We start from the raw sequence: 21,887 nt of genomic DNA, 5'->3' as shown, positions 1-21,887 counted from the left end.
AAAAACTTGTAAACAATCAATTTATGAAGAAAGTCTGAGGGATTACATCTTTTGTATTTGCTAGTAGAGGGTTTTAACCTCATGTTTTTGTGTCGTATGATGCGTGAAATGGAAAACTTTGTGTCTTTGAAAGCTGCACCTGTTCTTGTTGTTGTTCTTTTTGTTTCTGTCTCACTTCTTTGTATCGCTTCATAGCCTCTCTCGTCAACTCGGAGGAATTCATATCCGGAAACTCTTCCTGCATTGCTGGCCTTTCCTTCTCGAACCACTGGACGAAAGGAAGTGGACTCTTCCTAGCAGGTTCTTGGGTATTTGAAGGCTTGCTCATCAGTTTTGTTTGTTTTGTCTGTAAAAGAGAATAAAATCACGTTATTGACACCTCTGTTTATAATGTAATCTCATTTGTGCAAACAACTGGTGAGAAATATTATTATTATTATTATTATTATTATTATTATTATTAATTATATCGACTATCGATAATGGTGAGGCTGCAGAATTGCAGCAAAGCGTATTCATGCCCACAAGAAATAAAATAATTGGAACTGAAAAGTGAGCATATCATACGCAATTTATGCAACAATGAAACCATACAATTCTGAAAACAGAAACGGAAAATGAAGTAATGAATGCGCAAAACAGGGCCAGGGAAAAACAACACTGTGTAACTAATATGACAAACTCCAGGCAAATAGGTTAGAATCAAAATATATAAATTCTTTTAAACAATGGAAAGTCCAGAACAGAATAATAATAATAATAATAATAATAATAATATTATTAAAAGGATATATTGCTACACACCACATATAGAAGGCACTGAGTCACAGACAGGCATAGTGAAAAGGCTGCTAAACATTTAAGCTTTCACACAAAAATGTCCCTTCTTCGGAAAAACACACACACACACACATACACACACACACGGCAATCGTCACAGGCTGCTGTGGCCCAACTCAGGGCTTTCCATAACAAATTATTTTCAGCTTTACAAACAGATAATGTATCCTCAAGTGTACTTCACATGCAATATGGAAATTATCATTCTGTAAATATTTTTGTCTTTTTTATCATGGTAGCCTACAGAGCAAACCAGCAATTTTAGACTGAATAATTAGAATTCCAATACACTTCCACGAGATTATATAAGAGGTCCATATTAACGATTTTTTTAAATGAATATTTTACTGTTGAAATTTATTACAATTTTATTAACAAATTGTGTATTACATGAGATCTCTTCAATGGCTCCAATTTAGATTTCAGACGCTTGAACAATCTTGAAGAACATTCAACAACACTGCAAAGTTATCCTTTTTGGCCACACCCGTATACTCATCTGTAGTAACACAATGGGTGAAGTGGAACTTTTTAAGTGAGGCCAAAACGAATACAACAAAATGCGTAGTCCCTCATGTCTTGCCATGTGTTTCCTTACTTTCTTTTCTAATCTACTATCGTCTCAATTCACTAAAAATCCATTAAATGTTTTCGTAAGGTCACAATCTTCATAGCTGTGAACTAGACAATAGACTTCACTACTGGTGCATAAGATTTTATCTGTGAACTTACAACTGTTGAAGAGTTTAATTTTTTTTTCTTTTTTAAGTTTAAAACAATTAAGCCAACATACAACAGTAATATTTCCAAGTACAAAACAAACTGAGGAGTTCAAATTCAACTAGACACACACTCCATAAACCTCTTCTCTATTAAACTAAAATGAGCTTTCTGGAGTAGCTGTCAATACTGTCACACTTAGAATCAGTCAATTTGTGTCCATATGAACTGGAATGATTGGTATGATACTGGGAAAATGCAGTCAGTCTACACAAAACTTACAAAACACTCATCTGCCCCACCAAGGCCAGCAGTGTGCTTGGAGCGATGGACATGCGGTGTGTATAGCCACGACATATTTTCTGGGTCGGCGTTCACTCTTCTTTGCCAGGACTGGATAGAAGGCAAAAGGTTTGGTTCATCTATGGGGTGCATATTTTGTTGTTCAGCTCTGTGCACTGATTTCCTGGTCTGCAAGCCATTTGGGCACATGTTTGTGTTTATTTTCATTAATCCGACATACATGCCTTTTTTATTTGACACTCGATGTGATTCTAGGACCAATTTATTGCCCTGTCTGCTCTCTGTGTTTTTGGAAGTGACTTGTGTTAATCTGCTGGCCAGCATTCTCTTTAAAAATTTGTCATGGTTAATTTTGTTCTGGCTTTGTAATGTGCTCAGCTTTCATGCATAATTACATCATAGGACAATTAATTTTCTGATTCTTTTTTTTCAAAAATTATTTTATGCAAGAGAACAATCCGTTTCTGAATTTTAATATATATATTTTTCACTATGTTTTAGAAACTGGTGTGCATTCTACAGTTATTATTATCCAGCCCTTTAAGTTTGTTTGTTATGACCTCCAGCTAATGGTAAGATCTTCATGAGTTGTTATTTATATTCCTTCCTGGAGGAATTTACAGCTCCCTTTGAGTATTTCTCTTTTACACATTTCCTTTTTGCGAAACTTATTTTCTTGAGCGTACAACTTTATTGGAACGGTTCTCTAAGTGCATTTGTGGTTGAACACTTGAGATATTTGTCTTCAGTGTTTTCTAACAGGGGGAGAGAAATTGTCTACCCCAGTTAACATAATTTGTCCAGCTCAAATGTAATGTTCATAACTGATTTCGATTTGTTTCAGAGAACCATGGCCAGTGTTGAGGAAAGGAGCTGTGCACGAGCAGGTTATCTCAAATGTGAACATCTTCAATATGAACTGCGTATTCATCACACACCTATCGAGGGGGGTGTTTCAGAGCTGGCAGTAGGTTCGGGTGTGACACTGGGCAAGCCTCACCACATCTCACCTGAAATGATTGGTGAGGTAGGTGCCACTATTTCCACCATTTCTTTAGCTCTGGACGAATTATTTTAAAACATTAAATTCTTAGAGGGTAACCAACAACCTGTGAGCGGGTGCATAGTGTTTCAACCCAGTTGTGACATTTCAATAATTGTCTTGTCGATCTAGCCAACTGTGAACTCAAGCGATCAGCAGGGAGGTGTTGCAAAACAGCTAAGTGCAAGGATTAAGGAATTACAAATTAGCATGGGTGCTTAAGATTTAGAGAATGAAGAGCGGAGTGGGGAAGAGAGTGTTTTAGCTGATCAGTTCCAAGTTAGAAAGGCTGAAGCCCAAGCTCTTGGGGGATCCATCTCGGATCCTTTTGCTAAATTGCCAAATCCTATTTGGCATTTGTTAAATGGTATCACCAAACTAGCAGTTGACGCGCTGAACCAAGTTTGTGAAGTGTTGTGGTAGATTGTGCAGTTTGAATTATGTGCTAACACCTTACAGGTCCCACATTTAATCATTATTTCTCTCCTTTATCCTTTATCTAATTGTTTGTTAACTGAGTTGCAATCAGGTGTAGTCTGAGAGTGGGGAATTCTGTGACAGCTTAGGACTCATAAAACTGAAAGGAAGTTGCCAGCATGCATCAGTAATGAATTTTAACGCTTGTATTATTGGCAAGTACAGGCTTCAGATGAAACCTTGTTTCAATGCATTGAGTGTGTCCATACTGATGTCTTGGCTTTGGTATAAATGTCACCGAACAGGACTGTGTTTCCAACGTCGTAGAGGGCACGAGTTCTGAGCATCAATCACGACTCGTCTTCACTCAGAATCCAGGCACCTTTGCTCAAATCAATTATTCGGGCCTCTATGGAAGCATTTACATCTGCTAATGAGCCGTGTAAACAAAGTGAGGATGGGCCATCCGTTTTTCTTATTACAGTGACAACTATCATGGGTCAGCTGTTAAATTATCATCTAGTAAATCCTGTTTCCCGTGTGGTTCCCAGGATCACTTGGTGTGGAAGTGTCCGGTTGAACGCGGACCTAGGCCCAACAGCTGATGCCATCGTAAATGAGTAATTGCTCGAGTGAAAAGGCCTGCTGGATTTTGTGTATGTAATAGTGCTTGTAATAAACGCCTTCTTCCTTATGTATGTGCCCAAATTAATAGAGAACCTATGTGCGGTCTGCCCGATTCTGGAAGTTCTGTTTCTTCACTTTATTGTGCGGTTCCAGACTGTAGCGCCTAGAACCGCTCGACCAACCCCGGCCAGCTTGTGTTGCCAATGTCCAGAAGTTGCCTCTGGTAGGTGAGGTGCGAGTGAGCCTGTCGATTCTCAGTTTTTCTTCACCGGTTAGTAGTGAATAAATTATCTGTGACCTTATTGCTCGGATGTGATTTTTTTGATCATACTGGACTGGTCCTCGATTCTGCCAGTAACACCTTCTTCTTTAGGTTGTGTCCCCCAGAGAAGATAGCCTTCTCTTCGTGTTCTGCTACTGACTATAATATTAATACTTTGCAGACTTAGCAGACGGAGGTGGATCTCGGTCATCTTAGTGAGCCTCAGCCTATTCAGTCAAGGGATCTTTCAAGTGTGTTTCCCAATCACTTCTGATCAGTTCGGGGTGCTCTGACAAGATTCAATATAATATCAGTTTAGTGGATGATGTTCCCATTTGCCAGGCTGCTTATCGTCTGTCACCATCTAAAATTAAGATTTTAAAGCAAAAGATTGAGATCAAGCTTTGTGATGGAGTAATTAGACCTTCAACTTCTCCAGATGTCTCACCTATATTTTTGGTGCCTAAGGGACAGGGCAAAGATTACAGACCAGTTGTTAATTATAGGTTCCTCAATGGAAAGGTTATATTGGAATCAATTTCCCTTCTGGATCTCTATATCTGCTTTACTTGGTTTGCTGATGCCTCCTATTTTTCTGTGCTTGATTTAAATCAGGCTTATTATCAAATACCTTTGGGCGAAGATTCCATGTCCATTACAGCAATCTCTGTGGACTGGAAATTGTATGAATTCAACTGTGTACCCTTTGGCCCAGCCACTGGAGCTGGTTGTTGTTGTTGTTGTTGATGTTGTTGTGTATAGCTGCTTCTTTACTGTACATCTTCAACAGGTCTTATTGAGGCTTCTGTCTGCTGGTTTGACGGTCAAACCTTCTAAGGTCACTTCCACCAAGCAGCAAATTTCCTTTTTTGGACATCTGGTTTCTACAGATGGAATCAGAATTGATCAAGAACACTGAACATTGGTGGGACCTGAGTTTAAGTTTTGGTGTATGAGTGTGAGGCTCTGGCTGTTCTATTCGCTCTTGAAAATTTTAATTTTATATTCAACATAGAAGATAACCACGCAGCTGACGTGTTCAGCTGCACATCTGAGGAGAGCATCCATGACTGGGAAGTGTTGTTCAGTCATCAGATCTTCTGTTTTTAAAATGTTCATTGAGATACATCGATTATTTTCTGATCTCAGGAATAAGCAGGAGCAAGATCCTTATTTCAGGCCTATAAGAAGGCAGTTGTTGGCAGGTGAGGGACTTCCCGGTTACTCCTTCTGAATAGGTATACTTTGTCGTGAAGTTGGGAAATCAACCAGCCCAAAATTTGTTTACCTGTTGAACTAATGCCATCTGCATTTTTCACAGTTCCTTATTAGGTGGGCATCTGGGCCTCTATAAAACCCTTGCTTAGGCCTGTGCTCGTCCTACATGGCCATCCTTGTTTAAGAATATTCACCAATAGGTTCACGAGTGTGAATCTTGCAAAATGGCCGAGCCCAATCCCAACACATGTAAAGGCTTACTGCATTCTGAATGAGAGCAGAGCCCTGTGGAAAAAGCATTAATTGATTATGTGGGTCCCCTGCTCAAACAAAAGCTGGGAGCTGTTATATATTAGGTGTTGTTGATGCTTCTTCTCGTTTTATGTGGCTTTTACCAAGTACAGACGTTACCACCTTACTAACTATTCGTCATTTAACTCGAGTATTTTCCAGGTTCGGTTAACCAAAGGTACTTATCAGTGACAATGCCCCTGCCTCTGTGTCACAAGATTTTAATCAGTTTTGTTATGGTAATGGCATTGTGCACATTGTGACCACCTCCTATTACCGTCAACCTTCCTTTACTGAGACAGTTAATCGTAATCTTAAGGCCGCCTTAATTAGGCCAATCAGGCCAAATGGGACATTTCCATCTCTTGGATTAATGCTGCCTTCAATTTGCCCCAGCATGAGGCTTCTAATGCAGTCTCTGTTGGTTTGATATTTTCTTACTCCCTTAATTCTGCCTGGCTAATTTGTGGAATATAAAGAATCTGTTGTCTGAGCGGATTACTGCTTTGTCTGATTAAAGAAAACTGTGATAGAGCCAGGAAAAGTATCTACCTAGTCCATCACCATCAAGAGAGATGCTATAATCTGGGAAGGAGACTCTTTGTGGCTGAGTTGGGGACAAGTTTTTTGTTCGGAATTTTGGCATGGGTGGTAATCAGGGTATGGTATTACCAGGAAGCTTGCTCCCAGGTTTGTGGGACCCTGTGCCATTGTTAAGAGCTTAAGTCCCTTTAATCAGCTAGTGTCCAACCTGGTGACTGGGAAAATCTTGAAGATATATGAAAGGCAAATAAAAATCCAGCTAAGTGATTCATTTCTCTCCTCCTATTCTCATTAAAAAATGGAGGTGAGGTTTTTGGCTTGAGTGGGGGAGGTTGAGCCGTGGCAGCTCGTTTCACCTTCTCCTGTCGATAACTTCTAGTTGGCATCACACCAGGTGGTGTGTATTACTCCCTTGTGCAGTTATCGTTGTCCCGGCTACACTTCAAAAAGTGGCCACTGGAGTGGCACCAGGGGCTATGAACACCACAGTGTGGCAGTTTAGGTGTAGCCTTCACACAGTGTGGAGCTGGGGCCAGTGGCAGTGCTCTGAGTGATGGACACATGGTGGGGATCAGCATGTCTTTTCCAGGTCGTTGTTCACTCTTCTTTGCCAAGATTGTGTATGCCATGCCTTATCTGATTGTTCAGCTCCACCTATGCCATGCGTATCGGTGTGGTCAGCTCTGTGCACTTAGTTCCTGATCCGCAAGCCATTTGAGCAGATGTTCCTCTTTATGTTCATTAAGTCGTTATACAGTCCTTTTCTATTTGACCCTATGTGATTCTAGGATCAATTTACTGTCCTGTCTGCTCTATGGGTTTTTGGAAGTGACTTGTGTTAATTTGCCAGCCAGCGTTCTCTCTAAAAATTTGCCACAGTTGATGTTATGGCTGTGTAACGTGCCCATCTTTCATACGCAATTACATCAGAGGACCATTAATTTTCTAGTTTCTTTAAATTTTTTAAAACTGTTTTATGTGAGAGAACAAACTTACTTCTTCATTTTAATGTTTGTTTTCAGTATGTTTTACAGGCTGGCGTGCTCTCTGGTGTTATTATTATCCCGCCCTTTAAGTTTGTCTGTTATGACCACCAGCTAGTTGTTAAAACCCTAGTTAGTAGTTATTTATATTCCTTCCTGGAGGAATTCCAGCTCTCTTTGAGTAGTCCTCTTTCACACCTTTCATTTTTTGCAAAGTTTATTTCCATGGGCATACGACCTTATTGGAAAGGTTCCCTAAATGCAATTGTGGTTGAACAATAACTTTCACTTGTAGTGTAATACAGTGAGACATTTTTTAACAGCACCTACTCAGTTGCCAAGAGAAAGTTCCATGTTGGCAGCTTCTTGCCACTTGGGCCTGGCTTGCTTGTGGCCAGTTCTCAAGCATTTCCTAGCGCACCTTGCTATTGTTTGCAGTTGTGCGCCTTATCTGTCTGTGCTTGAGTTGAGTACCTTATGTTATTTCACTTGCAATGAAAGTGAAATTTTGCTGTTGGGCAATAGATCTTTGATTAACTGGCATAGCATAGGGAATTTTCCCTTTAATGTTACTGATCTGTCTAATACATACTGTAACCTTATTCTAAATTTTATTGTAAATTGTTTGGTGTAAACCTTTTGGGTCAACTGAAAGGCAAATTGTTATGCCCTGTTAACTAGTTAATATTTATCTTTGGGGGGGGGGGGGGGGGGGGCTGCCTAACGTGTTAGATTTGAGCTTGCTTGAAGCAATTTATCCAGAATCCAGTTTTAGTTACTTTTATTGGTGGGTTTGTTTATTTTTTGTTTTTAAGTTTAATTTTTTTAAAGGCCAATGTTGTTACAGTTTTATTTCCTTGCATCTTGTTTGAGGTCATTATTATTGTAATTCAGTGACTGTGTCATTCACCATTTTAATGCCTTCAAGTCTGTAAATTGAACATGGCAAATTAACTTGCAATTTTCCTACCTGTTTTTCTTAAAGAGCAGCTACTGTTATTTTTAAAAAATAAATGTTTGTCATGAAAAGGATAAATGATGTTTGTTACAGGAGCCTTGTCCTTCCTTGTGTTTTCCCTGATCATGGTAATTTCTGATTTCACTGTGACTGGTAAGAAAACATGAGGTTACATTAAATCAGAGATGAACAACAGTTCGTCAAATACACCACGATGACCTGCTGTGCTACCTGTACAAAACTCATGTTGTACAATAACTGAAGCCATTGGACCATATGGTGTGACAATTTTGTGAAAGAATTATGAGAAATATTAATGAGGAACCCAATTTCGTTGGCAAATGAGGTTTATTCCTATTTGAGCAAGTATGTAAATTACCAGAATTTCAGATACCGAGGAACCGAAAACACTCATCAAATGGATGAATAGCCATTACACAACATAAATATTACAGTTTGGTCTCCTGTAACAATGAAGGGTGTAATGGACTCTTACTTCTTTGAGGATAAGTGAGAGGATGCAATGTAACTATGTGGATATGCTCAAGACTTTTGTAGCACAACTTCAAAATTTTCTCAATCTTCATAACACCTTGTTTCAGCAAGACAAAGCCTTGATTCATACTGCCAGAACATCAATGGCAGCTATTTGTCAGCTCTAGTTTGGCGACTTTCATTGGCCTCCAAGATTTGTCTGTATGTAATTTTTCTTGTGGGGCGACCTCAAAAGCCAAGTGTACTTGCTCAACAACAGTTATCAAGAAACTGCTGCAATTCCCACGGTATTTGTTTCAAAGCACCATGAAAAATCTCAGTTTTCACTTCCAGAACATTGTTTCGTTAACATTGTTGTGTTGTTGTTATGATACTTGATGCCATGTAATTTGTAGTTTCCTTTCAATAAAAAACCGCTAAATTCGTTTTCTTTACTTATGTGAGATTACTTCAAATTTTCCCGTTTCCTTTTGCCGCACTACGTATTGTCAAACAGAGAAATGAGAATATCAAAGTACTGAATGAGGTGTAAAAATGAGTTATCTTGGATACTTAAATTATTATTATTGGCATTTGAGAATGTCACACTTTTACATTTGTTTAGATCCAAAAAACATTGATCCAAATAATTGTACTGGTCCTAGATACATTGTCTGGTAAATAAGTTACAAAGATGTACAAGAAGGATATGCATTAACAATGAAAAATAGAATTCACATGCTAAAATTTTTTAATGAATTAATGAGATATAAGAAGAGGTAAGGGACAGATTGGACAATCAAGGTGACACAAGAACAATGGGAGAAAATCGGAGGTTACAGTTTCATTGATGATACGTCGTTAGAGACAGACCACAAGCGCAAATTAGACGAGAGTGGGGGTAAGAAATCTGCAATGATATTTTCAAAGGAATCATATCAACATTTGTTTAAAGCAATGTATACAGATCATGAAAAACTAAATCAAGTTGGCTGGATGGAGGACTGAACTCTCCCAAAAGCAAAAGTCAGTGCCTGAGACACACATTGCCGCACTTGGTAACAATACAAGAAGAAGCTAGACTCGCACTAACAGAAAAAAAAAACCACAAAACATTACTGATTATGAATGTTGGAGCAAATTCTGCAGTAACGAAGAGAAATGCTGAAAACTCCCATATCCATTATCTGTCAATGGACACACACAAAAAAAGAATCTATTCACCAAGTGGTGGGAGAAGAACACACACACACACACACACACACACACACACACAAAAGGATTCAGCTTTGTGTGTGTGTTCCCCTGCCACAACTTGGTGAGCAGCTTTTTTTTTATCTATCCATTTACATTACATTATCACTAATTGCTTATTTTTGTTGTTACATACCCATTATCTGTATATCCAACAAATATCAGCGCAATGAAAGGCACAACTGCTCACCGTTTTCTGGAAGAGGATTCAGAAGTAACAAAGACAGTGAACTAGTTCAAAAGTTTCTCAGTCAACTGATTACAATAAATGATAGCTTGAGTCCGGTTTGTTTACAATTTTTTTAAATAACAGAAACAACACCTGCTGCTGAAGTGGAATTAACCTGAAAGATTTACTCAAGACATTACCATGAAAGACTCCTCTCTACCTTGCAACGCACATGCACATGCAAAAAGTGACGTGATGTTCACCTATGAAGGTTTCATCATATTAAGATTCTTTTCACTCATTGAACAATCACTAGTCATAATTATTCTAATTTCCAACACTGTTTACACAGAAATAAAGTTGTGTTGCAATGTAACATCTTGGTCTCAATTAATCACTATTGAAACTGGAACTGAGAGTTAATCTCCTATCTCTGAGCATCTTTATTAATTGACTTAAGCTTTTTAGATGACACTGCTAAAAGAACCCCCCTGGAATTGAGATAAAGTGCTTTTTGGCAACCACAGAAAAACTATACCACCACTGCTGGATTAGAATTTAAAGCCCCGTTCCTCTTTAGTATGGGACCATTTTAACCACTACCCTCTTTGTGTGGCGTTGCTGAATATGATTTGAACTCAGGTCTACACTCTTTACAGCTAAACTGTCTCAAGACTCCTACTCAACCAACACAAAGCTTCAGTTGCATTTACTGAGGCCTTATCACAGAACAATACAGCGCTTCGACTGCAAATATCTATTAAGTTGTTACCTAAGTGGACTTTTGATAAACCCCCCCTCGCGCACCCGCTACCCCTCTCTCACTCCCAAAATCTTTATTTAATGTTTAATTTCAAAGTGAATCATATTTTTATTAAACTGCATAATATTTATCACATCATCTTTCTGTTTCAACCTCATAAAACTTTGTTTTTAATCTCTTGTCATTTCTATGTCAAATAGCTTTCTGCATGAAATATCAGATACATTTCTTCTGTGGCAGTAGTATCTTAAACTCCTTCAATTAAAACAATGAGGAACAAAATCTGAAATGTAAAGTATGTGAGGTACATCAAATATAGATGAACAATGAGCAAATTAGAGTTAAGTCACACGTGCACACAGCAAATAATTACTCTGCATATGATAACAGGTTTGCAAAAGATCTCTATACCTTCACAGTTGGTTGTGCTGTTTCTGTGGAATTTTGTTTGTTCTTGGAATTTTGCTTTTCAAGGAAAGCATTATTCATATTCTCTAAGCCTTTACCAATTTCTTGTCGTTCAACATTTTTTCTGAATGGGTTGTGTTTCCGTTGGCTCAGAGACAATGTCGGCCGGATTTCAGGCACACTATTCTTTCTTTGCTTAGCAGCCAGCAGAAGGTTTCCATGTTCTGAAAAAAAGCAACACACACCATTCCTGTTTATATGGGATCTATTATTTGTGGCAACTCAATAGCATTAATGTATTTAAATGCAAACGTTTTATGTACTCATTAAATGCATGTAAACTAGCTTAACATCAACAAATCCGGAAGCAGAATTTTGTAATCAAGTAAGCTTTATCTTCCACCAAATCCAGAGTTTCTTTACAGAAACTCATAAAATTAATCTTTTAGGTTGCATTTTTATAGATAACAGCACTGTAATATCATAATGATGTCATTTCATTGTGTTGCAGATAAAGAAAACGTTCATCCTTGACTTCTTTTCACATATTGGAGAACCTATCTGTGGATTTGTGTTTTGTGTCCATGCCTGATATGAACATGTAAGTCATAAACAAAGCCAAGTTCGGCAGGTACTAAACACAACAGTATCAGTATAGAAGCTAGGCTTGAATTGCCTGGGCTCATGCAGCATGCTACCCTAACCAGGGTATCCAGTGATTTCCTCCTCCCAGGGTATCTATTGATTTCCTCCTCCTCCTTTATTTATCTCCGAGTTTTCCAGCAAATTCTTGTATTTTTCCAGGGTCATTTTGTGTTTAGTCACTAACCAATTTTGGATGATTTTATGATAAAATCTACAAGTTTTGTCAATATACATAATGGGGGCTAAGCATTGAGTTACGATGGTTGTCCGTAAATTAAGGTTTCCAATGGCTTTTCACAAAACGAACATTATTTTATTGTAAAATCAATTATAGTTTCTGAAAGCTTGCACTTTTAACTACTTTTCAACATAGTCCCCATCATGATCGAAGCATTTTTGGAGACACTCCAGAAGATTTTTCATACCCGCATTGTACCACTCTCCTGCCAACTCCTGCAGGAAGGAATGGGCAGCTGCCTTCAGCTCTTCGATGCTTGAGAATTTTATAGTGGGCCCCAGGCAGTTTTGTCTACAACTTTGGGTAAGGTAGTCAAAAAAGATCATTGTTATAGTGGAATTAACAGTGGACTTAAAATCACCACAAATATGTAAACGACCTGTCCTGTTTCTTAATGACCCCCACAGGTGTTGCCCATTGGCTGGTGGAACCTGGGGAAATAACACTAAAACCTTGGTCTTGAAGTTGTGCGAGTTCCACCAGAACAGCCTTACAAATTACAAACAGAAGCAGGTGAGCTTGACTAAATTTAGGCACCACAGAATGCTTCCGAGATATGTGGGCAATAAAGTTACATACACATCCCAGCGATAGTCAAAACTCTCCTTATTCTAAGGGCACAGTGCATCATGATGAGAAAAATGCACCGTATCTGACAATAGATTAACTTGGTCCTCCACTTTGGATCCAAAATTGGTAAAGGTGTCTAAACCAGCAATAGGATAGCACACAACTATGAAGATGTTTTTGTACGTAATTCACCAGCAACAGTTCTTTGAGGAGAAGAATGGCCTGCAGCAGTAAGGCAGGACCTGGCACTGAGCCCATTGCAGCAGATGTGAATCCAGCCAGCAATGTGTATCCTCAGTGATTAAAGACATAGAAATGCAGGTGACCAGTTGGAATTCCACAGACTGGTTGAACAAAGTTATGTCTAAAGTGAGCTTCTGCAGTGGCAGAGAAACTGCCAGCTCCACAACCCCGACTGAGTAGACCACAGTTTTGTCTGTGTGCTGCGACTGAGCACGCAACTTACGGGCAGCTTTATGACATATAATGGCCATGCGACTGTGCTTGCCACAGGACCAGCAATCTGCTGCACGATGCAGGCATCTGATTATGGCATGCCAGCTGCCACGGGCAGGACAGGACTGACACTTCTTTGATGTGTGAAGGATGTTGCAGCACTGAGGTGGAAGGGTTTTCCTGATTCGCATTATTAAAATTACGAAAAAGCTCACTCAAAACTGAGGAGGGAAACAGAATCACTGACGTGCTTAAGTATTGCACGAGATGCTGGCGATCTGGTTGCCCGTGGACTTGGGGGAGACTTAAGAGAAATAAATAGGGGATAATGAGTTTGAACCATCAAGTGATAGCTGTTTGTGACAATGACTAAGGGCTTGAGAAACTTTAAGGTCAATGTATAAAAGCATGCTGAACTACTAAAATAATCTCAAAAGATTTCACAGTTTTAAGTAGTTCACGAATGTTGGGATGGCCTTTAGCTGTGACCCCCCTGTCAGGTGCAATGTGCACAATCAGGTCTTGAATGAAACTTTACCATTCTGGCACGTAAAATTGTGTAAGAGACTCCCAAGTCAGCAGCCCACACTGTGTATGACTATATTTTGTTTATGACACTGATTAAACTGGAGAGTTGCCACAACCAGTTGCACATGCTCACCGTAGTATTCTGTTGAAAGAGCACAGTCACTGAAAGACAAATTACTAGGTTCCGAGAACAACTGCAACTTCTGCACCACTTCATATAGACAACTACTAAAAGACAAAGATCGAAGCACACTGCTGCCTACCAGAAATGTTATAAGCAAAACAGTATAGTTGAAGACAGCAAATGGCAGGGGGAGGTGTAGCCATGGCCACCAACTAATGTTGCCTCAGCAACTGCATGCCATTGCTCTTGAGCCACAAACTGTTGCTGCTCCTGCACTGACAGCTGTTGCTCCGAAAAGTTCAAAACCTTGGGGTCCATAACACTGGCACAGGTTCCAAGCACATTACTGTAATCACAGTGTAAGAACTCATCACCATTTTTGTGTCTGTGGTGAAAACAAACATGTACTCTGTAAACAAAGCCAAGTTCTTCATGAACTAAACACAGAAAGACTACCAAGAACGAAAACCAGAATATCCAAGCACAGAGCAGGATTGGGTATCCATATAGAATCTAGGTGTAATTTGTCAGAGCATGTGGTGTGCTGTATGACTAAGACTCCAATCAAGAAAGAGCATCATGTAGACAACTACAGCAATACCTTCATTTCCCGGAACTCACTGAATGGAACTTTGACAAGGTCCTTTGCTTGAGGCACACTGAGTGAATGTCAGAGAGGAGCCAGATGGAGCCTCACACGTGTCTTAAGTGACGTGGATGATGCTGAACAGGTTGAGAACGGGAGTGTCACAGTTCAAAGTCAATGTCAGGAAATGGGATTTCAGGAGCTGCGATAAAATTTGCCACTGTGGTGATCTGCTAGTCTGCAGGAATCTGCCACATATCTGTACTTCTGGTGATCCTGCTGCAGCTAACAAAACAAGTCAAAACTGCTGAATACTGGGCTCTCCACAGAATATAAGGAGAATTATCTTGCTGTTTGTTTTTCTTTACTTTTGTGTCTGTATTTCATAAATTTGTGTTGTACACATAAATTCTTTTATTTTTACTGTTATTACTTTCTGTCTGTACTGCACCGAATTGTCTCTGAAATGGATAGTCTGTGTGTAATTAATCTCTCTCTCTGCATGTTATTAATGTTCTACCAGCATTCTAATAATTTCGTATCCTGGACACACAAAATAAATAAAACCATGCAAAATTCAGGATTCCATTGTCATTAAAATAAAGAAAATACATTTAAACTATTAAAACAAATGAATCATAAACTGACTCACTGCACTTTATTACAAGAGAAATCATGGAAATGATCAAGGAAACATTTACTAAATAAACAACTAAGTAATCAGACAAATATGTCTATTATATACAACTTCATTCCGAGTCTCCATGATACATTATTTAAGGAATGGAGAATAGTGGATGAGCATTCCTGAAACCAATACAAGTCAAAGCCAAAATACAACGTACAATGACATAAGCAAATACTCTCCTATACACTGCATTTGCATGCATATTTGAAAATACTCGCAGCAGAGCATAGCTCATAAATACCTACAATCTCATTAAACAGTTATTGTTGTGTCAGAATCTAGAAATATATGACATCAGAGGCACAACAAATTGGTGATTTCAATCATATCTCACCAACCAAAACCAAATGGTAGAAATTACAAGTCTAACACATACCAAAAAAAATTTACACTGATAAAGCTCTGATAATCTGTGGGGTCCCACTCAGTACAAGGCCTTTTCTTCTCTTTCCACATTTTATCAGTGACCTTCCAAGGAACTCTACCACAAACTATTAATGTGTTATTTACAGATGACAAAAATTAGTTCTTCCAATCCGACTCAACTATGAAATTGAAGTACAAAATTAGTGGCACAAGCAATTGGGTCCTGCCCTCATTGCACAAGAATAATCTGTTACTACACAAAGCAAAACAGTTATGTTCTCTTCTACACACCCAGAAACTATCCTGCCAACATAGAACCCTTAAAAGTTAAACATGTAATTAGGCGGAATTTTTGAACAAGTAACAACACAGAATTTCTGTGAATGTGGACAGAGAGAACATTTTAGTGCAGGGACGGCCAAGAACTCTGCACATGTGCAGAACTCTCCCAGGCCTGCATATCTCTCTCGCCTGATTGCATGACTGCCTGACTACTATGCCATGCTGTCTGAGTGGGAAGATAGGGAAACTGCAAACGCACCGCATTAAGCTGTGATCACATCGACTGTGCTGCACTGCGTAAAACCAAGGAAAGAGGTTTGGTGCTGCACTGCACATTTGGTGTGGATGTCAACATGTCATTCTGCACAACCAAGAACAAGTTCCGCCCTGCATCAGTACATCAAAGGAAATGGTTTATTTATGTGCACTCTGTTTGGACGGCATTTTGCATTTTTGGTTCGGTGCAGCACAGCCTGTTTGGTGTGGATGTCAAATCATGTCATTCTGCACAACAAAGAACAAGCTCCACCCTGCATCAGTACATCAAAAGAAATGCTTCGTCTGAACGTGCTCTGTCTGGATGGCATTTATCGTTTTCTGTTTTTATTGACAGTGAGTGCATATGCTGGAACATTGCTGCATGACTGTGAGCACTCTGCTACATTCTGTCCTTGTCTGCGCCATTCTGCAATGCTCTACACCACGCATTTGTGCACAGTGCAGAGCCACACAGCACGGTGCTGTTTGGTGTGGATACAGCTTTACATTGCAAAGCATTCATGCAAGAAATATTGAACAGCTTCCCTGTGGCTTGGTTTCATATTTCTGAACAACATAAGTAACAAAGCAAATTTTCAGTATTATTTAATTATTTATGGTATACTTAAGACATAGTAAAATTTATAGCTGGCATAAACTGTTGGCATTCAGACAGACAGACAGTTTCACGTATTTTTGTTACTCAGGTTGCCATGTAATTGTAACTTATTTTGTGTCATTACTGAAGAAAAGTCCTTTCACACACATATTGATCAAAATATTGTCATGTCTGTAGAATCATTATGGAGAAGTGGAAACTCTCCCAGAGGAAAACCCTGTATAACTCCTGTTCAGTTTTAACATAAAAGAATTTGTCTTTCAAAGGGGAATTATTCTGCAGATTGATCATTTCCATCTGAATATGCACAGGAGCACTTTCAACTGAAATGGCAAACTGTCTCGAAAACTGCTCAAAAACTGGCAGTGGCCTGAAAACATTTAGAAAACTTCCTTTTCAATGCTGCAATGAATTCTTTAATGGCAGTGAGCTCAGGGAAATGGATGGTGTTCTTTGTCAGAAGATGTCCCTTCCACAAGGCGGTTTTCTTCCTAAATGCACCCAATTTCTCCATCAGATCAAAATAGGTCACTTGTCACCTCACAACGTCATACTGAGTGCAGAGTGCTGCAGCTGAGTCCATCTAAACTGCAGGGTCTCCAATCCATTCTGGATCCTCTAATTTTGGTTCTTGCTTTCCTTTTTTCTTCAGAAATTTAACAACAGGTCTTAAATTGAAAAATCATTCCAGGCATAGTCCTTGACTTGCCCAAAGTACTTCACAGCTATATATAGGGTCTCAACACTCTTCATTAAATTCCACCACGAATTGTTAAAACTAATGGTGTAATAATCCAGGTGACTTCAAAAAATTTACTACTCATACCACCAGTTTCATCAAGTGCTCCAGGCCTGCAAGTTAAGCACAAAGTGCATCTTGAAGATCATAACAATGAATCCTGTACAAATCATCTGTCGACCATTGTAATTTTTGGCTCTTTCATCAAAAACAAAACCTTTATATTTTTCAACCAAGGTTTTATTATGCCATGCTATTGCAAATTTACAGTCCCCTTTGATTATGCGAATACGTAATTGTTACTGAGAATTCACATCCGTTACTTCAAAAAAGAACTGTGATTCACATTAATTTTTAAAGCCTTCTTGTGCAAAGAGCCACGGATGCAACAGTTCCATTGAACAGAAGAAAGGCATGCCAACCAAAAAGCATCACACCAAATGCCGGAAGAAACAGTGTCATATTGCTCTGCTAAATAAAATGTTGCACTGGAATCGTAGATTAAATAATCGCATATCGCATTCCTTTCCGGTGGCTAAGTATGGAAAACAAATTCTTATGAAGGGATACCGATGAGATTAACCATCAAATCTATATTCAAAGAACTAAGTATAGTGCCAATGAACTGTATTTACATTGTAGAAGCAGTCTATTTTGGAGAAAAATCCTTGACTTGTCTACATCAAATAGAGAACTGCACAAACATGACACAAATAGAGAACTGCACAAACATGACACATAAAGGTTGAGCACAAGTCATGATGGTGTAAAACATACGGGTAGCTCATTATTCAACAATTTATTGCTGCTAATTAGAGATGAAACCAATACTTTAGAAGCAGTGTAATGGAAATGCTAATGAAACACATTTTTCATTGTCTTGATGAGTACCCAAAAGAAGACTAGCATTAACTACATGATATTCTTTCCTCCAAATAATTTAAATCTTAAGAAAAATGTATTCTGAAAGTACTGTGTACACAGTGGTTAACTATGTCCATAAATTCTTTTCACTTTTGTTTCTTGTTCTAAGCATAAACATCCCATTGTCTAATTCATTGTACACCTCACATCATCAGATGTAAGGACCAAATAAATAAATATTTGTGTAAATGGAATACTGACGGGAAACATATTTTCTATTATCAGGTTCCCTACTGAACACATCTCTCAATTTCTGCTCAGATCTCTCAATTTCACCTTCAGATAATTACATTTTTGTTACTAAAGAATATCTGCAGAGGGATATGGGTAGGGAAGAATGCATGAAGTGAGACTAGGGATGATATGAGGAAGGTCTTTCGACAAATAAACCAATGGCTGTACAACAAGACAAAAGGAATTCACAGGGTAGAGCTTAGGCAGAGAGAGGAACAGAATATCCTTGACCATCCCCACTCCAATCCTGCACTCCACAGGTCATTCCTTTGTGGCAGACCCCGGCGTGAAACCTGTCTCAAATAACCACCCACACCTCCTCCTGCAGTCCATTCACAGGTGTTTCCTATTTTGTAAAAGGCACGGCCACTTGTGAGAGCAGCCATATTATTTATCAGCTATGCTGCAATTAATGCACAGCATTCTATGTGGGTATTATAAGTAACCAGCAGTCTACTTGTATGAGTGGCCACCACAAAACTGTGACAAATCCAAACTTGACCACCAGTTGCCAGATGTGCTAAGCACCATGGCACAAATGACTTCAACAACTGCTTTACTGCATGAAATATTTGGATATTCCCTTCCAGCATATCCTGCATTCCCGACATGCTTCTGGCTTAAGCCTCCACTAACCCGTTTACCACTGCCTCACCTTACTTTTTCCCTTTTCTCTTATGTCTCCACCACTCCTCCATTGTCCAGATTGTGTACTGTCTTCTCCCATCATTACCCCCCCCCCCCCCCCCCCAAAAAAAATCATGCAATATTTTCTGTCCCCCCCTTCTCTCCTTACTCTTTTTCAGCCCTCTCCCTTTCTTACTTCCTTCTTTGTTTCCCTCTTCATCTCCACCCTCCCTCTCTCTATCTCTTACATACTGGACCCCATGAACTCCTTTCACCTTATTGTGCAGTCACTGATTCATCTGTTGAAAGAACTGCCTCACACCATCCTGCCCCCCCCCCCCCCCCCCCCAAATCTTTCCTCCCTTCCCACCTCCATCGACCTAGGCAACTTCCCTCAGCGATCGATATTCAACAGTAAGTCTCACTGTGGCTGTGAGCATTTGGGTGTCTGTGTGGTTGTGAGTGTGAATGGGTGTACTTTTGCTACAGAAAGAGCAGTTGGTCGAAAGATAGTGTAAAACTGCATTCTCTTGAGCATTTCTATGTGCCACACATTACTCAGCTATAGGTGAGTGGTTGCCTTTCCTCTATTTTACATATATTTCTATGCAGCAATTTCCTTTGCTCTTATGGAATTACTATTAATATTGATATTGATAATTATCCACATGATTCTGGTAATCCAACTGCCACATTGGCACATTTAGTATTACAAGATTTCTATTCAAATCATTTGAGGATGGATGAGGGACCAAAGAGAATGCATTACACTTGACATTCCAACAAACTGATTCTTGTACTTCTTACCAGTCATTGCTTTAGGAGTCTATGAAATGTTCTTGTTACAAGAGGACGTTTACCTCGTTGTTGTTGTGGTCTTCAGTCCTGAGACTGGTTTGATGCAGCTCTCCATGCCACCCTATCCTGTGCAAGCTTCTTCATCTCCCAGTACCTACTGCAACCCACATCCTTCTGAATTTGCTTAGTGTATTCATCTCTTGGTCTCCCTCTACGATTTTTACCCTCCACGCTGCCCTCCAATACTAAATTTGTGATCCCTTGATGCCTCAGAACATGTCCAACTAACCGGTCCCTTCTTTTTGTCAAGTTGTGCCACATACTCCACTTCTCCCCAATTCTATTCAATACTTCATCATTAGTTATGTGGCATACCCATCTAATCTTCAGCATTCTTCAGTAGCACCACATTTCGAAAGCTTCTATTCTCTTTTTGTCCAAACTATTTATCCTCCATGTTTCACTTCCATACATGGCTACACTCCATACAAATACTTTCAGAAATGACTTCCTGACACTTAAATCTATACTCGATGTTAACAAATTTCTCTTCTTCAGAAACGCTTTCCTTGCCATTGCTAGTCTACATTTTATATCTTCTCTACTTCGACCATCATCAGTTTATTTTGCTCCCCAAATAGCAAAACTCCTTTACTACTTTAAGTGCCTCATTTCCTAACATAATTCCCGCAGCCATCACCCGATTTAATTTGACTACATTCCATTATCCTCGTTTTGCTTTTGTTGATGTTGATCTTATATCCTCCTTTCAAGACACTGTCCATTCCTTTCAACTGCTCTTCCAGGAAGTCCTTTGCTGTCTCTGATAGAATTATAATGTCATCGGCGAACCTCAAAGTTTTTATTTCCTCTCCATGGATTTTAATACCTATTCCGAATTTTTCTTTTGTTTCCTTTACTGCTTGCTCAATATACAGATTGAATAACATCGGAGAGAGGCTACAACCCTGTCTCACTCCCTTCCCAACCAGTGCTTCCCTTTCATGTCCCTCGACTCTAACTGCCATCTGGTTTCTGCACAAATTGTAAATAGCCTTTCGCTCCCTGTATTTTACCCCTGCCACCATTAGAATTTGAAATAGAGTATTCCAGTCAACATTGTCAAAAGCTTTCACTAAGTCTACAAATGCTAGAAACGTAGGTTTGCCTTTCCTTAATCTTTCTTCTAAGATAAGCTGTAAGGTCAGTATTGCCTCACATGTTCCAATATTTCTACGGAATCCAAACTGATCCTCCCCGAGGTCGGCTTCTACTAGTTTTTCCATTCGTCTGTAAAGAATTCGCGTTAGTATTTTGCAGCTGTGACTTATTAAACTGATAGTTCGGTAACTTTCACATCTGTCAACACCTGCTTTCTTTGCGATTGGAATTATTATATTCTTCTTGAAGTCTGAGGGTATTTCGCCTGTCTCATATGTCTTGCTCACCAGATGGTAGAGTGTTGTCAGGACTGGCTCTCCCAAGGCCATCAGTAGTTCTAATGGAATGTTGTCTACTCCCGGGGCCTTGTTTCGGCTCAGGTCTTTCAATGCTCTGTCAAACTCTTCACGCAGTATCGTATCTCCCATTTCATCTTCATCTACATCCTCTTCCATTTCCGTAATATTGTCCTCAAGTACATCGTCCTTGTATAGACCCTCTATATACTCCTTCCACCTTTCTGCTTTCCCTTCTTTGCTTAGAACTGGGTTTCCATCTGAGCTCTTGATATACATACAAGTGGTTCTCTTTTCTCCAAAGGTCTCTTTAATTTTCCTGTAGGCAGTATTTATCTTACCCTAGTGAGATAAGCCTCTACATCCTTACATTTGTCCTCTAGCCATTCCTGCTTAGCCATTTTGCACTTCTTGTCGATCTCATTTTTGAGACGTCTGTTTTCCTTTTGGCTTGCTTCATTTACTGCATTTTTATA

The 21,887-nt window shown here is 39.3% G+C and overlaps 1 protein-coding gene across 1 annotated transcript in view; it reads right to left on the bottom strand.

The window, feature by feature from the left end:
• Positions 1 to 21,887, bottom strand: part of LOC126458086 (WD repeat and HMG-box DNA-binding protein 1) — a 219,437-nt gene that overhangs the window by 28,111 nt on the left and 169,439 nt on the right. The window contains exons 16-17 of the mRNA XM_050094903.1: positions 11,276 to 11,496; positions 140 to 346 (exon numbers count right to left, since the gene is read on the bottom strand). Of these exons, the coding sequence (XP_049950860.1) occupies positions 140 to 346; positions 11,276 to 11,496 (428 nt within the window). The remainder of the gene's footprint in view (positions 1 to 139; positions 347 to 11,275; positions 11,497 to 21,887) is intronic.

This window comes from Schistocerca serialis, chromosome 2 (assembly GCF_023864345.2).
Source record: "Schistocerca serialis cubense isolate TAMUIC-IGC-003099 chromosome 2, iqSchSeri2.2, whole genome shotgun sequence".
Taxonomy (NCBI): Eukaryota; Metazoa; Arthropoda; class Insecta; order Orthoptera; family Acrididae; genus Schistocerca; species Schistocerca serialis.
Note: the sequence above shows the minus strand (reverse complement) of the source record. Positions and strands in the feature narration are given on the sequence as shown.